At 51.7% G+C, this 26865-nt stretch overlaps 10 protein-coding genes across 10 annotated transcripts; 4 read left to right on the plus strand and 6 right to left on the minus strand.

Moving 5' to 3' along the window:
- Positions 1–454: 454 nt before the first annotated feature.
- BO97DRAFT_435790 (sulfatase family protein) lies at positions 455–3423 on the plus strand (the record flags this gene model as incomplete). Its single annotated transcript, XM_025697749.1, has 8 exons — positions 455–782; positions 834–995; positions 1060–1367; positions 1429–1948; positions 2018–2124; positions 2184–2473; positions 3064–3081; positions 3393–3423. 8 exons carry the CDS (start codon positions 455–457, stop codon positions 3421–3423), a joined length of 1764 nt encoding a protein of 587 aa, XP_025549812.1.
- Positions 3424–6990: 3567 nt separating this feature from the next.
- BO97DRAFT_406690 (uncharacterized protein) lies at positions 6991–7967 on the plus strand. Its single transcript, XM_025695464.1, has one exon. The coding sequence runs from the start codon at positions 7061–7063 to the stop codon at positions 7874–7876; it is 816 nt and encodes a 271-aa protein (XP_025549813.1). The 5' UTR covers positions 6991–7060; the 3' UTR covers positions 7877–7967.
- Positions 7968–8410: 443 nt separating this feature from the next.
- Positions 8411–8785, minus strand: BO97DRAFT_331043 (uncharacterized protein; the record flags this gene model as incomplete). Its single annotated transcript, XM_025691345.1, has 1 exon — positions 8411–8785. A coding segment is annotated over one exon (375 nt), but the record flags the coding sequence as incomplete, so codon positions are not given.
- A 1568-nt stretch (positions 8786–10353) lies between these two features.
- Positions 10354–11482, minus strand: BO97DRAFT_471487 (Kelch repeat protein; the record flags this gene model as incomplete). The annotated part of the gene is made up of 2 exons (XM_025700045.1): positions 11266–11482; positions 10354–11213 (listed from the first exon to the last, which is right to left on the minus strand). The coding sequence occupies exons 1-2, from the start codon at positions 11423–11425 to the stop codon at positions 10354–10356; spliced, it is 1020 nt and encodes a 339-aa protein (XP_025549815.1). The 5' UTR covers positions 11426–11482.
- A 115-nt stretch (positions 11483–11597) lies between these two features.
- BO97DRAFT_471488 (Zn(II)2Cys6 transcription factor domain-containing protein) lies at positions 11598–13583 on the minus strand (the record flags this gene model as incomplete). The annotated part of the gene is made up of 2 exons (XM_025700046.1): positions 11598–13434; positions 13488–13583. 2 exons carry the CDS (start codon positions 13581–13583, stop codon positions 11683–11685), a joined length of 1848 nt encoding a protein of 615 aa, XP_025549816.1. The 3' UTR covers positions 11598–11682.
- A 2247-nt stretch (positions 13584–15830) lies between these two features.
- Positions 15831–17428, plus strand: zrfA (high-affinity Zn(2+) transporter ZRT1). Its single transcript, XM_025689950.1, has one exon. It carries the CDS (start codon positions 16234–16236, stop codon positions 17332–17334), a length of 1101 nt encoding a protein of 366 aa, XP_025549817.1. The 5' UTR covers positions 15831–16233; the 3' UTR covers positions 17335–17428.
- Positions 17429–17886: 458 nt separating this feature from the next.
- Positions 17887–18166, minus strand: BO97DRAFT_426173 (uncharacterized protein; the record flags this gene model as incomplete). Its single annotated transcript, XM_025697112.1, has 2 exons — positions 17887–17958; positions 18029–18166. The coding sequence occupies 2 exons, from the start codon at positions 18164–18166 to the stop codon at positions 17887–17889; spliced, it is 210 nt and encodes a 69-aa protein (XP_025549818.1).
- Positions 18167–19068: 902 nt separating this feature from the next.
- On the minus strand, positions 19069–20809 carry BO97DRAFT_393535 (uncharacterized protein). Its single transcript, XM_025693932.1, has 2 exons — positions 20209–20809; positions 19069–20147 (listed from the first exon to the last, which is right to left on the minus strand). The coding sequence occupies exons 1-2, from the start codon at positions 20431–20433 to the stop codon at positions 19320–19322; spliced, it is 1053 nt and encodes a 350-aa protein (XP_025549819.1). The 5' UTR covers positions 20434–20809; the 3' UTR covers positions 19069–19319.
- A 2530-nt stretch (positions 20810–23339) lies between these two features.
- BO97DRAFT_435798 (uncharacterized protein) lies at positions 23340–24073 on the minus strand (the record flags this gene model as incomplete). The annotated part of the gene is made up of 3 exons (XM_025697750.1): positions 23340–23435; positions 23500–23901; positions 24014–24073. 3 exons carry the CDS (start codon positions 24071–24073, stop codon positions 23340–23342), a joined length of 558 nt encoding a protein of 185 aa, XP_025549820.1.
- A 1907-nt stretch (positions 24074–25980) lies between these two features.
- Positions 25981–26786, plus strand: BO97DRAFT_406699 (Isochorismatase hydrolase). The gene is made up of 2 exons (XM_025695465.1): positions 25981–26324; positions 26391–26786. The coding sequence occupies exons 1-2, from the start codon at positions 26024–26026 to the stop codon at positions 26687–26689; spliced, it is 600 nt and encodes a 199-aa protein (XP_025549821.1). The 5' UTR covers positions 25981–26023; the 3' UTR covers positions 26690–26786.
- The last annotated feature ends 79 nt before the right edge of the window (positions 26787–26865 follow it).

A 26865-nucleotide genomic window follows, 5' to 3' on the forward strand; every position in this document is an offset into this window, starting at 1 on the left:
GAATCATGTCCACCATGGCTGTGCAGAAAATATTCCTCCCGGACCAGACTGATCCCCGATGAGAGCGACCACAAAGCGTACGGCCGCTTTGAGTAAGCCTGCTCGGTTGAGCAGAGCTATTTCGCTGCCGCGGCGGAGTCTTAGGACTGAGCTGGTGATTAAACGGTATGATCAAACCTTTCAACCTGCAGCCGAGGTAATCCCAATTAGTTCTTTTCGGCTCTTATTCATTTGTGGAAAATTCCCGGAATACAATTTAAGGAAGTCACCAATACTGTAACCGAAAGCGCTAAAGTCTTGGAGCAACTCGGAATTTCCGCAGATCGCGGGTTATCCTAGAGGAGCTCGTATTGATTGTCGGCTTGGATATCCAACTCATGGGAAACGAAACTATAAAGTAATTGTGAGTGCTGGACGTGTTTCTTCTTTGTGAGAAGCTCAGACGACTACCATCATGGGGATTCTGAAAATTGCTTTACTTGCATCACTCGCTTTACGCTTACGAAGCGTCCAGGCTGCAGATCATGAGCCAGACTCTTCGCTTGCTGAGCTTAGCGGAAGTTCGCAGAAACCGAACTTCATCTTCATCATGACGGACGACCAAGATCTCCATCTCAACTCCCTTGATTATATGCCTAAGCTGCAACGTTATCTGGGCAACGAAGGCACGAAGTTTGAGAAGCATTTCTGTACGATCGCAGTGTGCTGCCCATCACGCGTCAGCTTGTTGACCGGACGTTTGGCACACAACACGAATGTGACTGATGTTAACCCTCCTTATGGTAAGCTTCATCATTCCCCCGCGATGGTCACGTCAATTAACAATCATTCAGGAGGTTACCCTAAGTTCATAGCCGAGGGTTTCAACGACCGGTATCTCCCCGTGTGGTTACAAGAAGCAGGATACAACACTTACTATACCGGGAAATTCCTCAATGCCCACTCGACCTCCAACTATAATAAACCTTTCCCCAAGGGTTGGAACGGGACGGAGTGTAAGCGTTTCCGAGTTGACGGTTGTCTTCCTTTTATATTCCTCTTCGCTGATGTATCCGCCAGTTCTTCTTGACCCATCAACGTATAGCTACTGGAATTCGACATTTCAGCGTAACCGAGAGTCTCCTGTGGCATCTAACGGTTACTCCACCGATATCATCTCTCAAAACTCTTTGGCCTTCATTAATGCAGCTCGTCAATCGGAGCGGCCATTCTTCCTCGGCATCGCACCTATCGCACCCCACGCCAAAGGTGTTCATATGGAGAATGTATCCATCCCCTACTTTACCAACCCTGTTCCGGCAGAACGACACCGAGATCTATTCTTAGATGCCCAAGTCCCTCGCCACGAAAGCTTCAATCCTGACAATGTATGCAATATGTTCTTTTTATCTTCTCTTTTGCAACTTTATGCTCAATTACTTCTTTTAGCCAAGCGGAGCGAGCTGGATATACAACCTCCGACAGCTAAACGCCAGTGAGGTTGCTTACGCCGACGGCTTTTACCGTTCACGAATCCAGTCCCTTCAGGCTGTTGACGACCTTGTGGAGGCCGTGATACTCGAACTTCAGCAACAAGACCTTCTTCGCAATACCTTCGTTTTCTTCACAGCAGACAATGGGTATCATATCGGCCAGCACCGGATGGTGCCGGGGAAGGGCTGCCCCTATGAAGAGGACATCAACATCCCAATGATAGTTCGCGGCCCCGGGGTGCCGCGGGGTGAGTCTGTGAACTACGTTACCTCCCACACCGATATCGCGCCAACACTTTTCGATCTGGCCGGCATCCCCCTTCGGTCCGACTTTGATGGGACGCCGATGCCACTGAAGAAGGATGCTCTAGACAAACTCTCTGCCTCTCCACGTCGAGAGCATCTCAATGTGGAGTATTGGGGAACCAACCTACAGGAAGGGCTCATTGGTCGTGATGCCTCAACTGGTAGCGCTCGTAAGACTCTCCTTCCTTGCTGCTGAGGTCGTTTATGATTGTGGCTAATTCATATTCTGACGCTGAAAGTTGGCTACGGAAACAATACATATAAAGCACTCCGGGTCATTGGGGAGGGTTATAATCTCTTTTATTCCGTATGGTGTACCAACGAGCATGAGCTTTACGAGATGACGGTTCGTTTGCATTCCGAGGTGAATTGATCTTACTGGCTCCGATCTGACCAAGAATCCAGAGTGATCCTTATCAAATGAAAAATCTATTCCGAGCCTCTGAGACTGAGTTTCTGGGGTATAACATGACGAAAGTCATATCTCGACTCGACGCTCTACTGCTGCTTCTCAAGAGTTGCAAGGGTGCACAATGCACATCACCGTGGGCTTTTCTCCATCCCGGTGGGGACGTCGCAACCCTTAGACAAGCGCTCAATCCGAAGTATGACGCATTCTATGCCGCACAGCCATCAATCTCTTTTGCTGCGTGTGAGGACGGATATTTTCCCGAATACGAGGGACCGCAACAAGGGTATGCGTATCGGACACACGGTGATTGGGTTAATTGGTCATAAATTAAAATGCGACTTGCCTTGGCGTCTTGAGCATTTGCTTTTTCATCAGTTTCCAAAAATTATGTTCGTCTTTCACCCTCACGTGATTGATCTACAAGCATTTACATCAAGAGACAATTGACGGACTGGGCTGTGAGTGGATGGGCAGCGGTACGCTGTAGCCGTTGGTGTTTCTAAAGTGATTGGCCTAGGTATTTCATAGGTATGGTTGAGTTTGGTTTCTAGTTGTAGCACACTTTTTACATGATTTCTAAGAACTGAGATGTATAATCTTCTGAGACTGAAAGCTGATATTGATAAGTCTTACGGATATAATAACTTCAGAGACCAAAATAACTCTTATAGCTAGTCTTCAAGTAATAAATCTTAAGACTCTTAAGTATATTATAGTAATAGAAGTTTAGAAACTTAGTTCTTTGTGAAATCATTGTTTTTCTATGTTGTTACCATGAAAAGCTAACCAAGAGACATTCAGATTGAATATACATCGCTTCAACCATGGAATACCTCCTCAAACCCCTATATGAATATACTGCGCCCAAAGCAGTGGCTGCCTAGGATATCTGTTACGCACAGCCGTTACGGCCTCGTGCAACGCCAAGGCAACAGCCCTATCATTGGCCGGATACGCAGCCGATGTCCTCTGATAGAATGATTGTGCAACTGCAACAGAAACCAGATCATTAGCAGGCCACAAAGCCGCTATCACGTGCGGGAAGCCAGCTACCTGGAAGCCACTGGCTAGGTGGATGACCTCGTCGACGAATTGATCGGCCTTGTTCTCGGCAGTCGAGCAAGCTGAGAGGTACGCGATCCGTGCGCGTCGGAGGGATTTGTGCAGGACATCTCGCACTGTGAGCTTATCCACAACCGGAGAGAATGTTGGGGCGTCTCCTGGTCGCTGTAGAGCAAGGTAGCTGTTGGAAGGGTCCGTAGTATCGGAGTACCCGTGGCATGCGAAATGGGCCATGTCGCAGCGGGGCAGCTGGTCATCGATAACGGCCTGGCGAGTGGGGTGGACTAGAGTTTGGACGACATGCGTGTCACTAACTGCGTTCTTTATAGCGGAGAGTTCCTCTGTCACGTTGTCGAGGGGCTTTACAGGTTGACCGTCTACGTTCGGTGTTGTTGGCATCAAAGCCACCAGAAGCTCTGGCCTGTCCACAGTACGCTGTTGCAATGCCGAGGCGCGGCCCCTCGAATACCCCAGTGCCTTGATTGTCGGCGTGTAGGAGCTGATGATATGAGAGTAGGCGTTGGCCTTGGACCCATGGAGGTGGTTGCCTGCTGCGTGGAATGGAAGCGACGCTGCCAGCCCCGTGCCTATCCACCAAAGCCTAGGGAGGTCGGTCGATGGAGGATCTCTGATCAGGTTGAGAGTTGTCAGTATAGGCTCCACACATTCATCCCACAACCACTTCAAGAAGTCGCGGCAAAGATTGTTCTTTTCTCCCATTGTCTTGCGTGTCCAGGACGTTGGTTCCTTCTCGATCCAGTCTTTGACTCCACGCCTGTTGAGCGATGGCAGATGCAAAATCTGGACACATGCTGAAGACACGATTATTGCGTCGCTTGTCTGGTCAGCAACGTTGACCACGACAATATGGCCATTCGAGGCAAGGGACCGCAGCTCTCCAGCCGTTGGCCCTCGGAAGAAATTCTCCTGGCCGGGTAGACTGCGGATTTCTCGTAAGAGATCATCTAGCTCCTGCACCTGGCGGTCGCGACAAGCGACGAGTGATTCCCGTAATGTCGCATCTTCGCTGTGGATAGGCTGACCGATCTCAATCTGAAGGCGCTCAAACCGGTCTGCTTGCTGTGGGTACGCCGCCCTCAGCTCTGAAACGTCGCTTCGGTCCTCGATCAATAGACCAAGGATTACCCCTCGACCTAGCTCCAGGAGCTCCAGCGCTTCGTCTGGGCTCTTGCCGGCTTGAATAGACATGGCGCAGGTCTCGACAGCAATTCCTGAGAATTCAGCTACTATTTGTTGCTGGTCGTCAGGAGCCAACAAACGAGTGGTACATTTGTGGAGGATATCCAGGGCCTGCGTGCCGAACTCTACGCCTCGGGAATATTCACTACGGTCCCGATATATACCCATGAGCTGGGTGGCGGCGAACATACGGCTCATGGAGTCACCGAGAGGGTTGTTTAGGGCGCTCAAGAAAAGCTCAATGGCCTTATCCTCCCATGGGGGCTCCCAACGCACACCATCGAGGTGCATCTCGAATAGGCCGCCAAAAGAGAATGTATGAGCCAGTCTGTACATATGTGCCAGCTCGGCCACAATCCGAGATCGATGGACATGATTCTCCGGTACAGAGTTGGCTGCATCTAGGACGAACGAGAGGCCAGCGTCAAGGGCACCTCTATCCCGTGTGTGCATTGCTCGCTCTCGCAGCATTGAAGCCATTTTTGCTGCACTTCCCGGCCAGTCCAAGCTTTGCTGTGGAATCCTTTCCACGGCTTGAGCCTGATAATTGATGGCATTGTTTAAGTCATCCTCATGCTTATATACGGAGTATCGGAAACGATATGCGGCTCCAAGACTGGTGAGCCAGATCCCAGGGACGTCGTCTGGGGTCGTTACGGAATGGAGGGCTTCTCCGAGCAAACTTAAGGCTTCATCGAGCAGCGGCCGCGGACTATATCTGGGGAAATTTCTTGCTGACAATTTGAGAAGCTTGACGGCGATGTTGTGTTTCGTGCAGCCTAACATGAACCCCTCTGGTTCATACTCCAAGGCACTTTTGGATACCCTGATCGCCTCACGAAGATCTTCGCTTCTACGCATGCAATCAGAGCGACCTTCCAATCTGTTCCCCAGATTATTAAGAAACTCGATTTTTGACTTCGCGTCTGTCGTCATGGCCACTGCCTCATACGACAGACTGATCGCCAAACTCAAATCGTCCATGTTGGCGTTCCGTTTGGCCCGCATTTGGAGTCCATTAGCATAGGTCTCCAGGATTGCAGCCCTGCGGTCAGCATTCTCGTTGCGGGCTGCATCTAGACACAGTCGACAGCTGTCTATCGACTCATTCACGAGGTCCAGATTGGGAACAAGACCATAGGCTGTCTGAAGATTGCAAGCCCGCTCGAAAAGCCAGAACGGCAGTTCTTTTGCATCGCTAGGTGCGGCTTCTACAGCCAAGCGCTGGTATTCGCACACGTTCCAAAGGTCATTAAAATTTTGCCCATTGTCAAAATGACTTTGATAGAAGGCGCTCAGGAGATGAAGGATCCGTGATCGTCTCAAATTTCTCTCCCGTGGGTCATTGGAGTCGAGTTCTTCTTGTCTCATCGACGGAAGAACGCTGTTATAAATCTTGATCATGAAATTAACAGCTTCAGTGGCATACTCATCGTTTTCAGGGAGAAATTCAAGGCAGTCATTGATAGTTGTGAGGGCATCGATGAATGCCACCGGGCTTAGGGTCGCTCGGCAGTGCTCTAGGAGAATGCTGTGGTATGTCCTTAATATGTGCGAGCGGCGAGGATAGCACCTCAGTGGAGGAATAAGCTGTGCAGAAAAGCGAGCTGATTGAAGCGCTTCGCGCAAGGTTCCCAGCTCATGTGTCTCTTCATATTGATCAAAAAGTTCGACAGCATGCACATGGACAATCTCGGTCAGGATTAGATCGTCGGGCACTTCGACTGTTGTAATTCTTTGGGGTACAACGTGGGAAATTCTGGGGCGGATTCTTAGCCACAGGCTCCGAATGGTCCCAATTATAGCTTGAGTTAGTCGGCCTGGAACCTGCAAGGCTAAGGTTAGTAGGCCCCATATCCTTCGGATAACGTCAAGCTCGGGCATAGTTGACTATACCGCGTCTTGTATGAAGACGCGCTCCACATGATCTTGAGGTAGACGGGCAGTGTATCAGTCCGTCAAATAATGTACAGTATTGGCGCGTGTTCTTGAAAGACGATCTTCGTGAGGGAGTTGCGACAAAGGCAGTTGAGAGTGATCGTACAATGTGAGAACACGGATGATCATCTGCGGAGAACCAAAACCCCAGGGCACATCTGGCAGCAGGAAGACTGATGAATCATGGACTTATACTTAGATTTCGAGCTGCTTCCGTATCGCTAATGATGACCAAAGGGAGGACGTTTATGGTTCGGCGAGGTTTCCTCATAATCTGGACATTGGCTGATGCGTTGTCGTTCGCTCCTTCCTGGACAGTGTGGCAAATCATTTTGAGCAGATCAATTACATCTATACCAGAAGGGCAGTGGTGCCCACAGTCTAGACTATGTTCTATCTTGCTGGCCCGTGGATCGGGTCTCGGCACGCACTCCCTAGATGTTAACCGCCGAAAACGTTGGAGGTCCAGCAAAAAAGCAAAACTGGCCTCTGGTCTGCCCACGAGCGGTATTTTGGGACGTGGTGTGCAACTATACACGCCACCTCACATATTTAATTAACATACTTTCCCGCTTGAAGCCTTAAGACGGCATAGAAGGCGATGAAGCCTCTGGTGGGACGTTTCGATTACTGAGGTGAGATATGCTGCTTGAAATAATTGAACGTCCTGATGCCTCGTGACGCCCTTCTTCCTCAGGGCTTTTTGCCCATGGGATCCGTTAAATTAGCTCGTTTCCTAGTCGACCTCGATGAGCCCCAGGCAGATATTCACGACCCCGACATCGATGTCGACCCTGAAAAGCACATCATTGTGTCCGAAAATCAGAATTATACCGGGAACGACCGGGCTGACTCTACTCATCGCTTCCGAGCAGCCCTTCCGAGCTTGTTGTCCGGCTCAGTCGAGAAGATGGTGGGCGCAACAACCAGAGTCGACACCAGAAGTGTCAAAACGTACCAGCTCTCAAAACCTGCCACCTTCTTCAAACAGGCTGTCAAGCAACCTGAGACACGCTCGTATATCCAAGAGCAGCACGATAATGGCTTTTCCAATGTGTTTTACATCGTGGGTTACATTACCATGTTGGACACCAAGGTGCTTGTTGGTGAAGGGCAAGGTGCCGATCTCGCGGCTCGAGCACAGCTTCCTGTGAAGGAAATCCTCGCATCAGGTGGTGTCGCGCTTCCAGTTGGAGGCATTACGGACCCTGAACTCTCTGCAGAGGTTAAGAAATCCCGAGACTCCAGAGCTGAATTTGTGGCCAGCGGCGAGCGTGTTTGTGCCTTTCAATATCGCAAAGTGAAATTCAAGTGGTTCTCCAGCAAGAATATTGACAAGGCTACACTTGACACGGCTACGAGGTGGCACACAAGGGGTGTACAGCGTGATATGAAACCTCCGGAAGAGCTCGAGGAGGACGATGTGCTAGAAGTTGAACTTGAGGATGATAGTGAATTATCTGACGAGGATAACGTTGATGGATGAATAAGTGCGTGTCGGTGAATTGCTTAAAGAGACTCGCGTGTTGAAAATATTTTAAACAGGAGTTAAGGCTATTGACAAAGGAATATTTAAGGATAATTGTTCTTACAAGCCTTTGGGAGACCAAAGCAGCACCGAAAAGCGATGATTGTTTGCTTTATCACGCCAGGCATTATTAACGGGAGGAGTCCAGGCTACTGAACTCATAGCAGATATACAGGAATAAGACCTGATCTGATAGGCTATATGGCTACCCTGCGCGAATTGGCACACTTCCTTTAGAAGGGGAACAAGAACGTTTGTTCAGCTTGGTTGCCTTTGGTCCTAGGGAATGGCCCTGAGCGATGACGCAGAAAGGCTCAGAATCTAGCGCTCTAACTTTCTGAACCAGGAGGTTAAGCCGACCCTTTTACTTTTTGCTATCCGCCCTTGAATAAAGTGTTTCCTGCAACACGTCTTGGTTTATTCTTGCATTCCTCGGCAGGAACCGATAAGTGTCGCAGGTGGGGCGGTGTTGATCCCCCGAATACTGAAGAAAACCGAGGCTACCCTAGAATGGCCAATAGAGAGGAGAAGGCTTAATATTCTGTTTGTATCTTCTCTGGGGTACTGGTGAATGGTCCAAGGTCCCCGACTGCCCGATTCCCGAGTATACACGGTAATCTTTCCTGCAAGGTCACAATTATAGGATTCCATAAAGGTCTTCCACGGTGCTTTATTTCGTGCAACCGGATCCGACCCTGCAGCCTCTCCAGCTTCATTGATTTTCGAGAGAGTTAAAGCTCGCGGTGGACCACGGAGGACCTTACGACGGGGCTCTGGGAAGAATGGGGATGCGCCTCTTTTCGTCAGGCATCCACTGGACTGAGGAGCCTCTTTGCCCTTTTTATCGCTTCTCGGAGGTGATGGCACAGGAGGCAAGGATTTATTGATTGGCGGGTTTGAGACAAAGAACCCTATCCAATTCGATTCTAGTACTTCGCTTGTCCGAATTAGACTTTATGACTGCAATAATACAGCGAGCTGGATTTCGAATGCCATGCTGTATGGAGTGGCTCATACATGTCGTGGGCTCTATGTTTTTATCCTGATTAGCATCAGATCGCCGCAGAAGTATTGAAGCGTTCTACGGGCGCTAACCGGATAGGGAACTAGACCCCGCTCTGCTGCGGTTTGAGGCATATAACCACAGTTGATGATAAGTATCATCGCCGCTGCTCTAGTTTTAGTCTGCAGAGAAACTAACTTGATTGTAGTCTGCCCCCATAATGCAGAGGGCATTATTCACCGAAAATGAACTCCGACTGGCAACGGAGCGGCGCCTGAAATACCTTGGAACCGCGAAAGTTCCTATTAATTAGATTTAAGTTGATCCTCCGCTGCCTAGAGACCTGGATCCTAAAAATTTGAACCGGGATGATGTTGCGTTGCATGTTTCTGTTAGACAGTCCACTAGGGGTAAGTGCATGCTTGCCTTTCATGCTGTGCTGGAGGTGACTGATAGGCGGTTTAGAAGATTATACGCCCACCGTTTCGTCGGGGATTGAGCGGCTGCGTCAGGTTTTGGAGCTGGGACGGACGGAGAGCGAGGGCGTCTATGCGCGTGCGGTGAATGGATCGCTGCCTGTTGTTGTGCATGCTTTGAACCAGATACATATCCTTCTCGGTTCTTTCTGCTGGTATTGCTAACGATGACTGGTGCGTGGATTAGGACGATATCGCGCAGCTTGTACGCATAAAGCGCGATTTCCAGGCTGCTCGTCTCGTGATCTACGGCGGTCATGGCGCTCCTTTTGTAAGAATCCTCGATTCCTTCGGTGATTGGAAGGTTGGTATTCTTGGTATTGACATTGGTAATTTGTAGGTAGCCTCCCACCTTGCCGGAACAGACATCCCCGTCATTCTGACCGGCAACCGCGGCGCCCCGGACCGCTGAGAGAAGAAGGATATCCCCGTCGGCCCGCCGCTGAGTGTCAGCGCCGCGAAGATACTTCTTGGCGCTGGCGTGAAGCTTGGGCTGGCGATCATGGAGGATTCTGGGATCCATGCGCTGGCGCAGCATGCGAGGGAGGTGGGTAAGCAGGCGGGGTTGTCGGATTGGGAGGCCATCGCGTTGATGTCGACGAATATTGAGGAGGTTCTTGAAATTCGGGGGAGGAGGTGGGCTCGGAGGGTGCGTATGCTGGGGACTTCGTGGTGTGGCATGGTAATCCCTTGCGGGGGAAGGGGTCGGTGGTCGTCTCGGTGCTGGAGGGTGGGGAGGTGGCGGATTGTTGGCCGGATACTGTTGATGCGGTGCTGTGATTCAAGTAATTCTCAGAAGTCATAAGTTTGATGGTGTCGGAAATGTTCAGATTCAACTTTAGACAATAGATGCTGCGTGTGTAGTGTCATGCAGACTAGGTTGATTTTGCTGACAGCGTGCCCGTACAGACCAATATAAAACAATCGACTCTCTAAAACAATGCTGAACAGGATAATCAGAACTCCAAGCGCCAGACATCATCCAGCCGCTCGTTCGACTCCGACAGTCCTCCATGAACCACGATACTCGATCGTCCCTCCCCCGAGACAACAACATCGGCATCGAACCAACCCCGTGGCGCAGGCGACTCACCTTCGACCTCAACCTGCGCCCACCGCTGCAACTCAATATCAAAAACCCACATATCGCCCAGCATCTTCCCGGCCCCCTGGTGGCCCAAACTGCTCGGATCATGCTCTCCGAACACGGTCACCAAACACGGTCTCCCCGCCACTTTCACCGCAAGAAGACACCCCACACTCCTGGGAGTAGGTCCGGACATTCCATCCGCCGAATAACTAACGGTGCTCCACGCATCCGCGACGGGATCATACACGTCCATCGCACCGCCTTGCTCCCTCGTGCCATCGAACCCGTTCATCCGGTACACCTTCCCCTCTGCGTAGGCGATTGACGCACCGCCGCGTTCCGGGGGCGGGGCGGGGGCGCACTCGCGCCATTGCCGGGTGGCGATGTCGAAGGCCCACAAATCACGCAGCCGGCCGGTCGGCGGACACCCCGCGTGCAGGTAGATCGTGTCCGTGCCGTTGTTGGTGAGAGTGTGGTAGCTTCGGCCAGCCGGGAAGGGTGATTCAGGGTTTGCCGGGCAGAGTTGGGTCCAGGTGTTGTTGGTTGGGTCGAAGACCCAGAATGCTCCGGACTCTTCGATGGGCTCCAAGGCAATGCCTCCGCGGCCGGAGAAGATGTAGATCTTGCCGGCTAGGGTTGTGGATGCGGATCCGACGCGGGGTTGGGGTGTCGTGGAGGGGCTTGCGATCGCGGTTGCGGCTGCGATTGTTGGGTTTGCGGGTGTAGCTGGTTTGCGTAATTAGTGGTGACTTTCTCTCCAAGGATGGAGAATTCTTACTGGGGTTGAGAGCGAGATGGTAGACAGTTGAGTCGACCGGTTCGCGCGGCCGGAGCTCGCCGCCGTAGATGTAGGCGTTGTTGCCCAGGACGGTCAGGGTCTGCGATGACCTCTTGAGAGAGGTATCGGACAGGAGTTTGGTCCAGACAGCGAGTACCATCGTGATCGTATGCTGAAGATAGAAGGTGTGATTGAAGGGAAGGCGTGCAGGTTGACGATTGAGCGATGGGCAGGGAGGGAGTTAAGTACACTTCTACAGCCATGCGCTCACTGCTGGATGTGGGTCTGGTCACTCTGTATCGACGTAAAGCTGATACGGGCGTAAGATATATCCACATCAGGTTAGAGCTGTTTCTTGGCACCAGCACGAAGAGCAGTCCGGTATTCGTGTGTATGCAAACTTTATCCTGGGAGTCATCATGGGAGTGGGATCTTCTCAATCCACGCCGTGCCATTTGTGTCGTGCCCGCATAATACCACATCGATTGGGTTATCGATATCTAACAACTTCAATTTCGATATGTCTTCAGGAACAGCTGGCAATGCGAGTGTCACCGCTCGCCCCTGAGACCAGTAAGTCGAGCTTTGCGAGATCATGCGCTTGACAAGGTGGGTAGGGTAGTGCGAGTGCTCGAAGCCTCTGGTCTTTCTCTCCAGTCCCGGCCATACTATGTTGAGGATGTAGTCAAACAGAGTATCCGATCGCCATAGAAAAACCAATTGAAGAAGCGTCTCTGTGAGACTAAATGTGTAGACATCTGCCGTACTCGACGCAGTGAAGTCGAGCGTGCCTACAATTTGGCACACGCTGTGAGCGAGCTCGGTAAGCTTAGCTGCAGTGTGCGACGTTTCATGAACAGGTTGTCCGTCGAAGCTGCAGGCACCATGAGCCTCTTCGAACATCATCTCGCATAAGTTGCTGTAAATGGCGTTCATCGCATCTCGATGAAAGCGAAAAGCCGAATAATTAAAATATGCGGAATTGTCACTCATGCGTTGTTGTTGCGGTGGTGTCCCAATAGGGCTCATAGGCAGTTGGCTCTCATTGATACGAGACTTCCAGACCTCGAGCCTTTCCATCTGAACGGCCAACAACCCGATCAGGTGCGAGCCTCGCACAAAGCCCTCCTGGGCTTCAGCATACTCATCCGGTGCAGAATTTCTGCCCAGCATCTCGTTCAAAACTTTGTGCGCGACACTGCCAATATCCCTTGACAACTCGGGAATTTGACGACTACCGGCCACTGAGCGGAACACAACGAGGCGTGAGCGGATCTCCATGGTCTTGATCAAGATATCATAGATAAGGTCATCCGTGCTCATCCCCAGAACACAGCTCAGATACAGATGATCGGTTGGATCTGGGAAGCAGTTGGGGCCGAACGAGCTGATCCCTTCTCCCTCCAGAAGCAATGATGGCGGTTTTGATAGTCGATGGGAGACACACAACCGGTGCCACATCTGTAACGCCCCAATCCCGTCCACTGAGCGCATTATCTGCTCTCTGTGCTGTGAGACGAAGCGAAGGGTGTCCCAGACTGCCAGACGGAAATTCAAATGATTCGTCGAGGCGTGGTGATAGTACGCAAGAAGGACATGGGCTCTGAGAATGGCAGCCGCGTTTTGTGCAAGAACTTCTGAATCCGTGTAGCGGCAAAGTTGAAGTGTGTGGTCATGGTAGTTTCGTGCTTGGCGATGATGCAGGGGATTGACACGTGGACTGAAAATCGAGCTTCGACCATCGCCTGCTGCGATCCGACTCTGGACTTGGGTGTTGAGCATTGACAGATTTGAGGCGGATATGCAGAGCGCGGCTGCACGTAAGTACGGAGAAGTGAATAGTTCTTCTGCAGGTGGCATCGATGAAGCGGGTAGCAGGTGGCGTACATAAGACTGGAAGTGAGTCAAGTAGAACGACTCAAGACTATCCCCAGACCCCAGAGACGTGGCAATTTTAGCTGGAGTCAGGCGATTGCAGCGATAGGAAGATCGACCGGGCGTCTTGTCTGATGCAGTGGCGTCTTCAATCGATGTAGGTGTCATGGAAAGGCCGATAGTGTTTCCCCGGAAAGCATCACCGTTGACATGTCGGAAGGTCAAGTCTAGACCATAGTTGCATTCCAGGGATAAACGGACACAGGCACGGCAGCGAGGCTTGGCTTCATCGCACTAACAGTTATGTCAGACGAAGAGTTTGCGCAATGGAGTTTCAGCAGACCAACCTTCTTACCCCTCCGCCGGCATGGTTTGCACCCTGTACGCTTGCGAGTGATCTTGCGTTGGACAGTGGTATTGGTTACTTTACCACTTGCAGGCATGTTGGGTGTAAATCTGCTGGTATTGTTGTCTGTATTGCATCTCTCAAGCTGGCAGGGAAGTGTTGCGTGACAGGATTCGGAGGGCATGAGAAAGTTCCAAGTTTCAAGTATTAGGAAGTTACTGTACGGCTCGGTTCCAGTACCATGGCTCCACCTTCCTTCGGGAGTTCTTTACGCGTACACGTTCGCTCTAACGCAATGGGGAAATACCTACGAGCATTACGATACCTAGGATACAAACATACATCAGCACATAAAGTGAGAGCATTTGCAGGTCTTGCTAAGACTTTGTAGAATGCTTGCAGGGGTATTTACATAGCATTATCCCTGTCAAGTGCTCTGGGTCGTACAGCCTAAGGCATAATTGATCTAACATTTGCCTAATGTCTTAGAGAATCATATTATGCATACATTTGTTCTGGATGGAAAAGATTATGATCTCTAGGCTGTTAGTGGATGTCCTATCATCGAACAAGACAACGCTGGATACCAAGGAATACAGATAATCACCACTTCAGACCTAAAGCAACCTCTTGCATCGAACGAAACCGCAGACCAATGAGCCCATAATCGATGTCGAGATGGTACTCCGTGGGGCCCCCGGGCATAATGGGGTGATAACCAGCGATGAGCAAGTCCTCTCCGGTCGGCACTTCCCGATAGAAGCGCACGCGGTCATTCCGGTATATCACTCCGAAGTATGCAGAGGCAGTGGGGCGAGCTCCCCTCATCCTACGCATGAAATCGATGAGGTCCCTCTCTAGATGCTCCCAGTCTGGTTCAGTGCCGTCGGAACCTTCCACACGTTCCGCGGTCACCGTGCATCCGATTGCGGGTCCCCTTGTGCCGAACAGGTACAATCGATTGCAGATTGAGTTGGATTCGGCCATTTGCGGTAGGAAGAAGTTGGTACCTAATATTCTTGTTAGGTGTGGGGAGGCTAAGCGTCGACTGCTATATGTAGTCGTGTGTCAACCTATATATTCCTGTAGTGGAGATGGTTTAACTGATAGGTGTCGGTTCCGGACCAGTCAATAAAAGGCGGTCTCCATCAGAAGGGCAGCCCACGCCCATTGCTCCGTAGTCCTACATCTCTGACACACGGACAGAGCTTCACCTAGTTGATAGTAGAGCCTGGTCGTATGAGTTCCGCCAGATAAATGTCAATTTGAAACATGCCTTGTCGGCGCTGATAGCGTTCAGTAGAAGGCTCGACATATCCACCTTGTTCGTGGATTTCTGAACATAAAATTATCAAGCTGGGAGCCATAGGGCTCTATGGACGGGCCGCATCTTCGATGCCGTTGATAGCATCAAACACACAATTAGAACTTATCAAACTTTGTATTATGACGAGACAGAGCTAGTCCCAGTGAATTTGCATATTCGGTCAGGTATCACAATATACAGGGGGATAGTGACAATCTTTCGACGAAGATCGAACGCGCATGGCAATTACTCCCACATTTGATGCTGTTTTCCTGGCAGTTCAATCCGGTGGTGCGGCGACGTCGCAGGGTCACGATCAAGTATACCGGGCAAATATCGGATCTCACCGCTGTGGCCGTGGTCGCACCCCCCCCCTGAGAAACTCTGAGCACGTGAGGTGTCTCTCAATTGCCTTTCTCAAAGGGAGAGTGCGTGGCTTTATCTTCGTGGTCAACCCACTGCAGCTGTCGGCGTTGGGTGACATCTTGACGTAATAGGTCTGTGGCAAATTAGGCTAAATGTCGTGGGCGGTGATATCTCAGGTCCCGAGCCAGGGATTTGAATTACGGAATTGGGATATTCTAACAACGTCTCAGCGATGTAGGTATGAGCAGTGTCACAGACATATCCGCGGTGGCATATGCGTCCGTGACCCAGAGGTGATTCTGACACGGCATGCAAGTCAGTTCGAGTTAACAACCGGGGAGTGATCCTAAAATGATTTCGATTGAGGGAAATCAATTTGCCAGGGAATGGCCGAATGCATAAGTACCGGAAATGCATAAGTACCGGACAAGTTCGTTGTAGGCTGTTAAGGGGTAGACTCGGCTACCGTCATTGTGCGGCAGGGAAGGAATCAAGGCAAGCCCGCAGGTCGGCGGGACCGATGAGGACCTTGCGGAAGATGGGTGGAGCTCAGCCCTATAGGGCGTCCGTTCATTCCATGTGTGTGTCCTTGCCTGCATCTCCTTCTTGGCACCACGCAGGATTCGCTTGAGTTCGTATCGCTCTAGGTATACGATGAGCTGAACAGACCATAATGAAAATTCTCCGGAGAAAAACTGACCAGATCAATCAACCGCTTCAAGTTCATTTTGGTCCGGAGATGACAACCACGTAGGGCTGGATTTCGTTCACGAACTGAACCCCTGTGAGTGGGCCAGGCAGCAGAGACAAGACATACTCCACTCAGCTCCCAGTCAATAGTCATCGAATCCGAAGCTGACTCGGTAAGATGTCGGGGATGTCCCCACATGGGGTGGCAGCGTGAGGGCATTTCCCGTCGACCAGACCACCCCGACACGTTGAGAGACCCGAGCAGACTGTCAAACCCTCCATCCAACAACCCCAAGGTCCTCAATATAGACAGTTATAAGGCGAACACCATCGACACAGAGCCATCGACAATGAGCAGCACCGCCCAGTTCTCCCCCTCGCGATCATGTCCACCTTCAACGCCTCCGAAGTGAACCTCCACACGGCAAGCAAAGAGGAGGTGCTCTGCTACTATGCCATCTCAGACAACGAGTACAACGGGCACCTGGGGGCGCGCGTCTCGTCCATCTTCGTGATCTTGTTCGTCTCCACCGCCTTCACCTTCTTCCCTGTGGTGTCTAAGGGCATGCCCAGCTGGAAGATCCCACACAACGTCTACATCTTCGCGCGCTACTTCGGCACGGGCGTCATCCTGGCCACGGCGTTCGTGCACCTGCTAGACCCAGCCTACAAGCGCATCGGGCCGAAGACCTGCGTCGGGGTCTCCGGCTACTGGGGCGAGTACTCGTGGTGCGCGGCGATCGTGCTGGCAGCGGTGGTGATGATCTTCCTGCTGGACCTAGCAGCGGAGGTCTACGTGGAGCAGAAGTACGGGATCGAGCGCGACGAAGGCGCGACGCACGCCTTCATCGCCCACGAAGAACCCTACCCATCCCAGTCCAGCGCGCACGCCGCCGACCCAGAGGGCCACAGCCACCGCAACCGCATCCACGCCGAAAAACCTACCCCCTCCGCATCCGCGTCCGACCACGGGTCCACGGCGGACTTAAACGAGCGGTCCTTCCGGCAGCAGATCGCGGCGTTCCTGATCCTGGAGTTCGGGATCATCTTCCACTCGGTGATCATCGGGCTGAACCTGGGCGTCACCGGCTCCGAGTTCGCCACGCTCTATCCCGTACTGGTCTTCCACCAGTCTTTCGAGGGCCTGGGCATCGGCGCCCGTCTCTCCGCTATCCCCTTCGCCCGCCACGCCAAACTGCCCTACCTCCTCTGTCTGGCCTACGGCCTGACCACCCCGATCGCCATCGCCATCGGCCTCGGTCTGCGAACCACCTATAACCCCAACTCCAAGGAGTCGCTGATCATCCAGGGCGTCTTCAACGCCGTCTCCGCGGGGATTCTGATCTACAGTGCGCTGGTCGAGTTATTGGCACGGGATTTCCTGTTTGATCCGTGTCGTACGCGCCGCAGGTCCCGGTTGTTGTACATGGTGTTCTGCACCTTGTTGGGGGCTGGGATTATGGCGTTGATTGGGAAGTGGGCGTGATCATGTATTGTGTTGTCTAGCACGAAGACGAGGATGTGGTACTGCGTGAACAAAAATTCATCTTAGTCATTGATAATTGGCACAATCTCTTGACAAGCCTAGCACTGTATCTTATTGCTCACTACTTACCTAATTGGATGTTATGTCCGGCTAACCCGGCTAAACAATTACCAGTAAGCCAATCAACAGTGCCGACCGGCAAATTGAATGGGTAGAAACACAAGGTAAAAGCGGAGGCGAGGTTCTCGCAAGATACAAAAAGTATTCATAAGCGCATACTGCATTAATATATCATCAAAATTAGAATATACAACAAGGCCCACTCTGTACAGCACCACGCGACGACAGTGATCCGGCCACCAAACGTCATACCCCTCCCTGCATACAAGACCATGGACATTAGGGATATCTATTTGCGTGAAGAACGAGATGAGAGTCTCTAGCAGCAGCACTCGCAGCATTCGAAGCAGCAGAGACCGGCGCAACTTGATTTGTTGTTAGCTTTGACTGATTGATTGACTGGGAAGGAGAGGTGGGAAGGGGACAAGAGACTTACACTCCGCAGCAGACGTCTTCGCCTTCACCTCCTCCACGGAGGTTCATTTGCATTTGTTCGGGTTGGGACTGTCATGTGGGTGTTGGGTTAGTTGGGGGGATGAAGGGGAGGGGGATCGGGATGGCAGAGAAAACATACGGGCTGGCCGGTGACGACACGCTCGGTGACGGGCGCCTCAGGGCCGGAGGGCTGCTGCATGGTCACCGTGTTGGCATCCCAGGTGGGCTGCTGAGTGGGAGCGGACTCCTTGTTGGACGACTTGAACCAGCTGAACATTTTGAGACTGTGGTGGTGGTGGTGGAGGTGGTAAATGGGAAAGCAGAAGCGTGACGGGTCGCTGGGTATAAGGAGCTGTACTGATGGTCGGGTATCGATTTGCGGATTTATGAAAGGAAAAGAAAAAACACTGAGAGAAATCGCGCCGTCAGCAGTGGAATCCACCGCTTATTTATCTTTTCTTCCCTCAATCTTGGGGTCCAGGGGCTTAGACCCAGTGCACAGCATCAGCCCTACAGCACAGGCGGCAGCGAAGCGCCAGCAATTCGCTATGACTTCATCATCGTTGAGTGAGGAAAATACGCAGGATGATCTCTCGTCCAGGGCATTTGACGTCAGAGGGTCAGCCCTGCAATTTGCTTAACGAGGGAAATTGTTGTTGCGGTGAGTGGGCGCAGGGCTGACGGGGATGTGGCAATAGAATGTTTTCCCCTCTGAAGCGAATTATCCGAGACACGGACAGCGACAGCAGGCGAGGCAGTGTCGGCTGCACGAGAGAACTGAGTGCTTGTAAATTCTAGGCAACCTCATTTTGGGCTCCACCCACCGCGCATTTTGGCCTTTCCCGCCTAAGCTTTGGTCAAGCTTTGCTTGGAGGCTTGGCCAATCAACGACTGCTGTTTGATGAAGGAGCATTGTGGCTGCTTTCAAAAGAAAAATAGATGCCTCTGGGGACTGGCGGTGCCTGCGTGGCCCCTGAGTGGTTACTGCGTATATAGAGTGGGTTTGTTGACAGCTGACTGGCAATTGCTGTGTCGCACTGCCGAGGATTTTATTCTTTGTGATTGACGGCTCAGCCGTCTTTATTTAGGCACCGATGGATTCACAGTTGCACAGTCCGGTCGGTTCGCGGACTTTGTTGCACGGTCGGAAACCCGGAACTCGAAAGCTTCGCCTCATTTATTCTGCTGTCTTTAGCCTCGTAGATCAAACAATCGGCTTAAGTGCTACGAGGGGCACCATATTAGATGGATTTGCGCGGTTTTGGAACCGAAATGATTGACAGTCTGACAGCCCAGCCCTACCTTCCGGCGTCACACGGCACCACGAATGACAATTACACTCAAAATCTTTTCTTAGCGCAGCCACGTCACTCGGAATTCTCATCACGCATTGCCCCTATAACTAAGCATTTGCCTGGCAGGTTGACTCTCTACACGTCCACCGCGGCCCCCAACTCCCGCGCCATAAGCTGCTGCTTCTCCGACAGCCCCGTCCCTGAGCCCCGACAACAACCCGCCCCCCGCGCACATCTCTTCGTCCGCTTCCCCCGGCACCGCGCAAGAGCACAAGCCACGATCTTCCAGACCACAACACCGGTCGTACAAACCACCAGCCCAGCCAGTATGCCCAGCAACGCAGGCACCATAGCCGGAACGATCAATCGCCAGAAATTCGGGTTCGGTCGGTGATGATGATGCGCGTAGTAATTGATGGACGGACCCGTCAGCTCGAACGGGGACTTCCCCTTGGAGTGGGGGCCGGTGCTAGGCTTCTCGCCGCACAAGGCGTCGGCCATCGGCTGAGCCTCCGAGTTCTTGCGATGGCCTTTCCTCTGCTCCTTGCTCCAGGTCTTGTACTTGTTCGCCAGCATCTTCCAGTACTGCGCGTGCCAGACCTTGTTGCCGTGGCCGTGCGATGCATGGTAGTCCGGGAACGTCTCGACGATGATCTGCGAGATGGTCAGGTCGTCCTCGGCTGAGTCGCGCGACAGCCGCACATGGACCACGTTCGAGGTCGCCGGCCGACCGGTCGCATCGTAGAATCTGACTTCCACGAAGTACAGGTCGCTGACTTGCGAGTCCACCTTCGGCGGGAGGTATTCGATGTCCACGCCGTAGGTCAGTTGCATGGTCTCGATGTCGTCGCCGTCTTCTGTGGCGTGGTGCTTCTGGGCTGGTAGCTGCATGGGATACCCCGCGGGGAAGACGCTGACGTTGTTGACGAGGAGAGCATTTGCCTCGGTGCGGAGATGCACGGACTAGAGTATGCTTTAGTGTCTGATTTACGGGTCAAGAATGAAATAGGTCTGGTTCACGTACGAGAAAGGCCGTGGAGGTCTCATTGTCTGGTAACTGGCTGTTGTCGTCAAGATGGGGCGGGAGACACGGTAGACGGATCTCATGTCCGGTCACTGTGGGAAAGGAGTGGCGGGGAGTTGGTCTGTCAGACAGTTGTTCGTGTAGAGCATCCCCTGTCTCGGGGACTGGTGAGGCCAAAGAGCCGACCAGCCAGATACTGGTGGCCAGAAGTGAGCGAAGGTGCATTGGAAATTGGACAAATAATATAAGATGTATTAAGCAGTGAACGAGCGACACGGGGTCAGTGAGACACAAGAGTGATGGAAATTATTCGGTGGATATCAGCATCAAAATAAGACTCGAGCTAGCGAGGTAATATTTCTCTTTGGTCAGGGTGATGATATAGTTATGAACGGTGCCGGAGGGTGGAAAGGGCGGGATGACGAGAACAGGGCACTGCCAATGAGACCACTGGCAATAATAGGCAGCCATGTAACAAGTCCACGAGAGCGAAAGGGTATCCAGCCCTATAAGGGACCGTCCCGACCCCGCGGAGGCCGAGGGTCTACTGTACGACTGACCGCGCAATCGTTCCCCTTTCCGACTACACTATCTCAACATTGCTTGCAACATGAACACGCATGCTTTTGGGAGATTCAACCCTCTTATAGCAAAGACCACTTCTGAATATCTTCATTCCGACCGTTCTCCGATTCAATCAATTCAAACATTGCTGCCTATCGCAGCCACAGCATTTGTTCCGCTCGGAACTCGTCCGACGCCCGACCAAAAAGGGTAAAAGTGGCTGACCCGCTGAGAAATTCAGTGGAGAGATGAAGGCCCCACAACCGCGCAGTCATCTCTAGATTCAGATTGATGGGATTCGCAAAAGTAACGCTTTGGTCAAGGAGACGCGTGCTGGACGACACACATTTCCGGACACTATGGAATAATACGTAACGGTCGTGAAATGCAATTCATGTAGCATTGTGTGGCATTCAGTTCATGGTGAAACGCAGGTTAGTGAGCAACCTTCTCGCTCTCGTTCCCCGCTGCAACGGTCTCAACATCACAGTCGAAGCTTAGTGGGGGCCACACGAAAGCAAGAGGCCCAGTGATCATTTCTATTATCTGATCCATGGACCATCCGAGACTAGATCAATGATATGGAGTACAAGATCAACCATTGCGAAGCTAGAAGCGGTGAACAAAGCTTGAAATAAGCTCGCTCGATTGACTTGTAACTGTTCGCTGCTACACTCTTGGCTTGAGCGCAAGAGAATTGCCAGTATGCCACAAAATCAATCCACCCCAAATCGGAATAGCTCTTGTGTCACACACGATAGAGTGCCAAACACATTTCATGAAAAGGGACTAGCTTAGGCAGCAGAGTCATTTATAAACAAGACCCTTCAAATGATCATCACTCTCGGCTAATATAGCCTGAGGAACAAGACCTGAGGAAAATCAAGAAGGCCTACAGAGTCTGGACTGCGCGACGCCCGTGAGATAGGATTTGCCGTGTCTCAGCAACGAGACTTGGCAAACAATCTATCCACATGCTCACTCCGTCACCACGTCGCCGACTTGGCTTGATTGTGAGATGGAAGAATCATAAATGACTGATACACTGAGCTCGAAACATTCGGGGGAGAGATCCTGGCCAATGTGGCGAAGGGCAGAGGCCACTCCACCAGTAAGCTGACAGTGTCTGGCGCTGATCGAGCATTAATCCTTAAGATGGTCCCCCAGCCAGTTTGTGTTGCCTCAGTCGGTTCCTGCTTCTTGTGGACTCTCTGGTATTTGACCCTTGAACGAATCCGCGATGACAAGGGACAAGGACGACTCAATGGCGTCCATTGAGACCCAAGGCAGGCGCTGAGCAACGTCATGCAGACAGAGAATCATCCCGTCGATCGATGTCTTACGCAAATGCCCACACTTGACGTCCCACATTGTGCTAGGCTACCATCAAACCATGACATTTCCGATGCAATGTAACCTCGATCTGGGAAGTGGCAACGTCACGGATGCTCCTTTTTCTCCCGGGCCAATGGCACGTTCATAGCTGCTAAAATAGTGGAGAGGGACTGGACCCTTAATATAGCTCATGCTGTTAGACTTCTTCTGGAGCATCTTGAAGGCCGTAGTGTTGTTAACATCATTCTTTGGGGCAGATGAATAGTGCACACGTCTGCCGGCTGCAACAGGATGATGATTTGTCCAAATGCTGAACCGCCTCATGCATCTCATAGGTTATGGCTGGCGCGAAGCTACCTTCCATTCGTTATCGTCATCAATCAAACAAAGCCCCATCAGCTCCTCTCTGTGGCAACTAGACCTTCTGCCTATGGCGATCTCGTGGCGGTACAGCAATGGAAATAGCAAACCTCGCTAATTCCGACGAAAGATCGGTTTTGGTAGGTAGCTCGTTTGATGCAGCCCTTCTTTCTTACAACCACACTGTCAGATACAGCCTTGCTCCATGTTCACGACTAATCAGCCTGCAAGTTGATCTATATCACTTGGGGGGAGTGTTTTGCTTGCCGTCTAGTTGATTTTGCCTACGGCTTGGTCTAGCAAGCCCCTTCTTTAGCAGTCCCAAGTCTCCGTCTTATGGCTTGTGGTCAAGCTGTTTCTCCAACCACTGTTCGTTTTCGGCCGCGCAATGCACCTAGAGGCGCTTTAGCTTTCTGCAGTTTCTCAAGAGACTCAATAGATTGGGCCAACTGTTTTCGCATACAATGCGCAACTTGAATGTGCTTAGCAATGCCCGAATTTTGGCCATGATGGAACATGTTTCTTTTGGCGCCTTTCTGCTAACCCTGGATATGTGGTGCTAGTCCGTCCGATGGCTGATCCGGGAATTACTTCTTCATGCCAGGGGATGTCACACAAAGCAAGCAACTCTTTCCATGACATTAGCCACGCTACGTTCATCCTGAACATCTCCAATCATGTGAGTCTTACAATCTTGCAATGTGATTTATAGGTCGGCTCGCCTCATACTATTTCACGATGTATTTGGCAGACAAGATCTCTTGAATTGCTCTCACACCTGATCCTCACCAAGACACTGCACTGTATCAACGTGCTACCACCTCCCCACAGATCCGCAACACTTCAAGCGGATTCATACAGCCATCCCTCCTCTATTTCGCCTCGCGTCCTTTCTCCGGATCCGCCAACATCTGTGCATTCCACCGCGGATCCTCCGACTCATTTACGGGCGCCCAGCCCAGTTGAATCTACCTATGAATCAGCACGTCGCCACGCCTCAAGCCATCACGCCTCGGGAGGGAATCTACCCACCTGCATAACCTTCTGATCCCAATCCTTAGTGAAACTCTTCAACTTCCCACCGGAGATCTCAAAAATCGCCGCGGCGCTCCACCGCGCCCGCTTCGGGGGATCAGATTTCTCAATGCCCTTGTAGGGCGCGCCGGAGTGCGACCCCTCAGCGGTATACCGGAGCAGGACGTGGCCGTCCTTGGCCCACGCCTGGTCATATCGCACGATGTGCAGATCGTTGACGGACTTCATCACCTGCGCGTGCGAGTCCGCGTAGTCCATCGGCGTCGCGCAGCCCGGGAATGTCGACGGGCTCCAGAACCAGCTGTCCTCCGTGCATAGGTGGCGCACGGATTCGGCGCCTTTGTTCTCGGTGGGGGAGTACGCGATTGCCATGTAGTTTTTTGCGAGGGCGATGTTGCGCTGCGTTGTGGGGGAGGGATGGCTTAGGTTAGTCATGAGTGTTTTGGTTATGGTGGGCAGATGCTTGCTGGGTATGGGGTTTGTGGTCGGTGGATGCGCGGTGGGACTATACCTCTTCTTCTGGGGTTTGTGATGCAGAGATTATGGTTGGTGGTTGGGTGCTTGGGGACATCTTGACTATGCTGAGATTAGTTGAATTGTTCTTATGAGAGGAGTTGATTGCTGAGATGATTGATTGCTGAGGTGAGTTGGTTTATGCGCATAGCCAGGAGATTGTGTGTTTACATATGAAGTGGTTATTGGGTGTTTTGGTAGCAGGAGGTCCTGGAGTCATTATGACGTGGATGATAATACCTTCAACTTTAGAATTGGAGCACAACAGCTGTATTTGAGCCAATAATGAATAGCTTTCCTTGTGCTGTGTACCGTCGCCACATCTAAACATTGCAATTATCTTGTTCTCGTGGCTTTGATCCTGATTGTGGAAACAAGGATTTTCCGACCTTTTGGATATACTTCCTTGCGGGATACTGAAGACGATGGATCCGCTTGGCATGCCATCGCGATTTGCATCGTGTCTCATGATAGCTTTCTCGTCGGTTGCTAATGTCCGAATTCTACTTCTATACTATATTAGATAAGAGCAATGTGGTGCGATTTTCCCCCCTTGCTCAACAATGTTCCTGGTTTTTTTTTACCGGGTGCGTAGAGATATCTTTTGCAACCATTTTTTCGATTAGTAGCTGAAGGGAGGTTAAGAGCACCCATACCTCAAAGTTTTCTTTTAGGTACCATGGCAAAGATGCTTGCCATAAGACTTGTGCTCTGATTCAAAGGTTGCTATTGTTGAGCTCTAATTGTGCCTACATGCACTAAGCCACATTAGGCGATGCGGGGTAATGGTCCCTGACAGCCCAAACTTGGAGACTTTGGCTTCGCCACGGTTTGTACTGTACAGTCAATTCGAGCATCGGTGTGAAATCCCGAAGTTCAGTCTAATGCAAGTTCAAAATTCATATCTGTCCTGGACTGAGCTTTTGTGTGAACTGCGTCGTAATTTATCTGTTTTCACGAATTTGTCGCATGCCACCGGCAACCTCCCAAGATCCTTTGGAATGTCCCACGGCTTTGGGATAAGCATAAGAACATATCACATATCCCTCTTTTATGTACCAAAGCTGACCGCTGGCTCTTTGAAGTCGATGGCGCGACTCCCTCTGGTGTCCCTCCTGCTGTCACACGCATAGTTGCGCACACGAACAAATAAAATCCCAGCATTCGGGCACGGGTGATATCCTGGCAAAGTTTGCCCCGGGCGGACTGTCTTCAGACATTGGAAGCTCGAGGCCAGCGAGGGCATGGCGAAGGTAGTGCGTCCTTGCTAGCCTTCCCACGCATGGAAACTTCCCTCATCGCAAACAATCTCCTTATATGATTGTGAGGTCGTGCAACACATTGCCACGAGGAAGACATACAATGAACAATGATCGATACCATTGTCGCTTAAAGTGTGCTCTGCTTCGGGGAGCCCTCGTCACAACGCCGTGTTAGGCAGGGAAGTAGACCTTCTGTGACTCCAGACTTGCGCGCTGAATCGGTGCCAAGCCGCGGGCTTCCATGTGGAACTGATGGACTTCGATCTTAGACGATCCAAGATGCATTGCTTTTGCCTCCATGGAGTATCATGGTCCTGAATTTGAGTCCCTCTTCTGTTCATCGTGCGAACTTTTAGTAGCACCTATTGACAATTTCACTCAGATGACAGAGACATGAGACGAAAATCAAGACAAGATTGTTGCTCACTATACCTTATTTATACACACGGAGGCATTGGACTGACGCCCTGAGCTCTGTCGGGGTTAGCCAGCGGAGTCTTATATTTCTATTCGCAACTGCAACCTTGGCGGTCTTACACAAGAAGCGGAATGAAGACATTATTGCACAAGACTCGGGGCAAATGATAAGTTCCGATGCAGGGAGTCATACCATGTCCGATGACCCCGCCATGTTTAGTGCCGATCATGGTGGTAATACTAATACCGGTGAGCTGCCCCGCGGTTTCCCTCCGCCTCCCCTTGCCCAACAACCACCATCCCCAACGAAAATATCAGTCGACAAAGTTATGGCTCCTCGCAAAGCTCTCTTCGTCATTGACATCCAAAAAGGCATCGCTGTTGACTCCCAAACCCGAGTCCCGCATGCTGACCGCGTGATCGCGTCCGCCGAGGGGACCCTCAAAGCCGTCCGGTCGGTCATCGATTCCTATCGCGAGAAGGACCAGCCGTCCCCATGGGTTATCTACTTTATCCAGCACGAGGAGACACCTGAGCGTGGGCCACTGTTGCGGGGCAGCGAGCCGTGGGAGCTTGTGTTCTCTCCGCGCGTCGATGTGGAGGAGGAGGTTGTGGTCGCGAAGAAGACCGGTCAGTCGTGAATGAACTTGGACCCATTCAGAGGGATTGTTAACATTCAGAATGCGGAAATTACAGGTAACACGTTCGAGTCCAATCCTACGCTTTCGTCTCGACTCCGCAATGCCGAAATCAACGAGATCGTGGCCCTCGGGATCCAGAGTGAAATGTGCGTAGATGCAACGTGCAAGGGGGCGTTGGCGGCGGGCTTTCGCGTCACCCTTCTCTCTGGGGCACACTCTACCTACGACTCAGATGGGAAGTCTGCGACTGAGATCGAGCGTGAGGTTGAACGCCGTCTGTCGACGCGCGGCGCTCGTGTCTTGCGATGGGAGGAGGCTGCATCGCAGTGGGTTCGCGAGCAGCGTCTGGCTTAGGTGTCGTGGGCTGTGGAATGTTTATGGTCGGTTATGTATGTGCTGCTGTTTTCGGATTTGAGGACACTTAGTCCTATAATACCTTGTACAGTTACGAGATTGTTCAAGAGTTTCCAGAGTTGCTCCTCCAAACAAGTTGACTCATGCATAAAAGTGGATTCTGAGTCAGCGGCATA

The sequence above is a fragment of the Aspergillus homomorphus genome (assembly GCF_003184865.1).
Source record: "Aspergillus homomorphus CBS 101889 unplaced genomic scaffold BO97scaffold_27, whole genome shotgun sequence".
NCBI classification, from domain to species: domain Eukaryota; kingdom Fungi; phylum Ascomycota; class Eurotiomycetes; order Eurotiales; family Aspergillaceae; genus Aspergillus; species Aspergillus homomorphus.

Excerpts from the sequence above, each read along its gene's own strand:
- BO97DRAFT_406690 (XM_025695464.1), top strand. The coding sequence starts at position 7,061 with ATGCCTCGTGACGCCCTTCTTCCTCAGGGCTTTTTGCCCATGGGATCC.
- zrfA (XM_025689950.1), top strand. The coding sequence starts at position 16,234 with ATGTCCACCTTCAACGCCTCCGAAGTGAACCTCCACACGGCAAGCAAA.
- BO97DRAFT_393535 (XM_025693932.1), bottom strand. The coding sequence starts at position 20,433 with ATGCACCTTCGCTCACTTCTGGCCACCAGTATCTGGCTGGTCGGCTCT. Across the intron at positions 20,148-20,208 it reads AGACCTCCACGGCCTTTCTC|TCCGTGCATCTCCGCACCGA; the intron begins GTACGTGAACCA and ends AGCATACTCTAG.
- BO97DRAFT_406699 (XM_025695465.1), top strand. The coding sequence starts at position 26,024 with ATGGCTCCTCGCAAAGCTCTCTTCGTCATTGACATCCAAAAAGGCATC. Across the intron at positions 26,325-26,390 it reads TGTGGTCGCGAAGAAGACCG|GTAACACGTTCGAGTCCAAT; the intron begins GTCAGTCGTGAA and ends CGGAAATTACAG.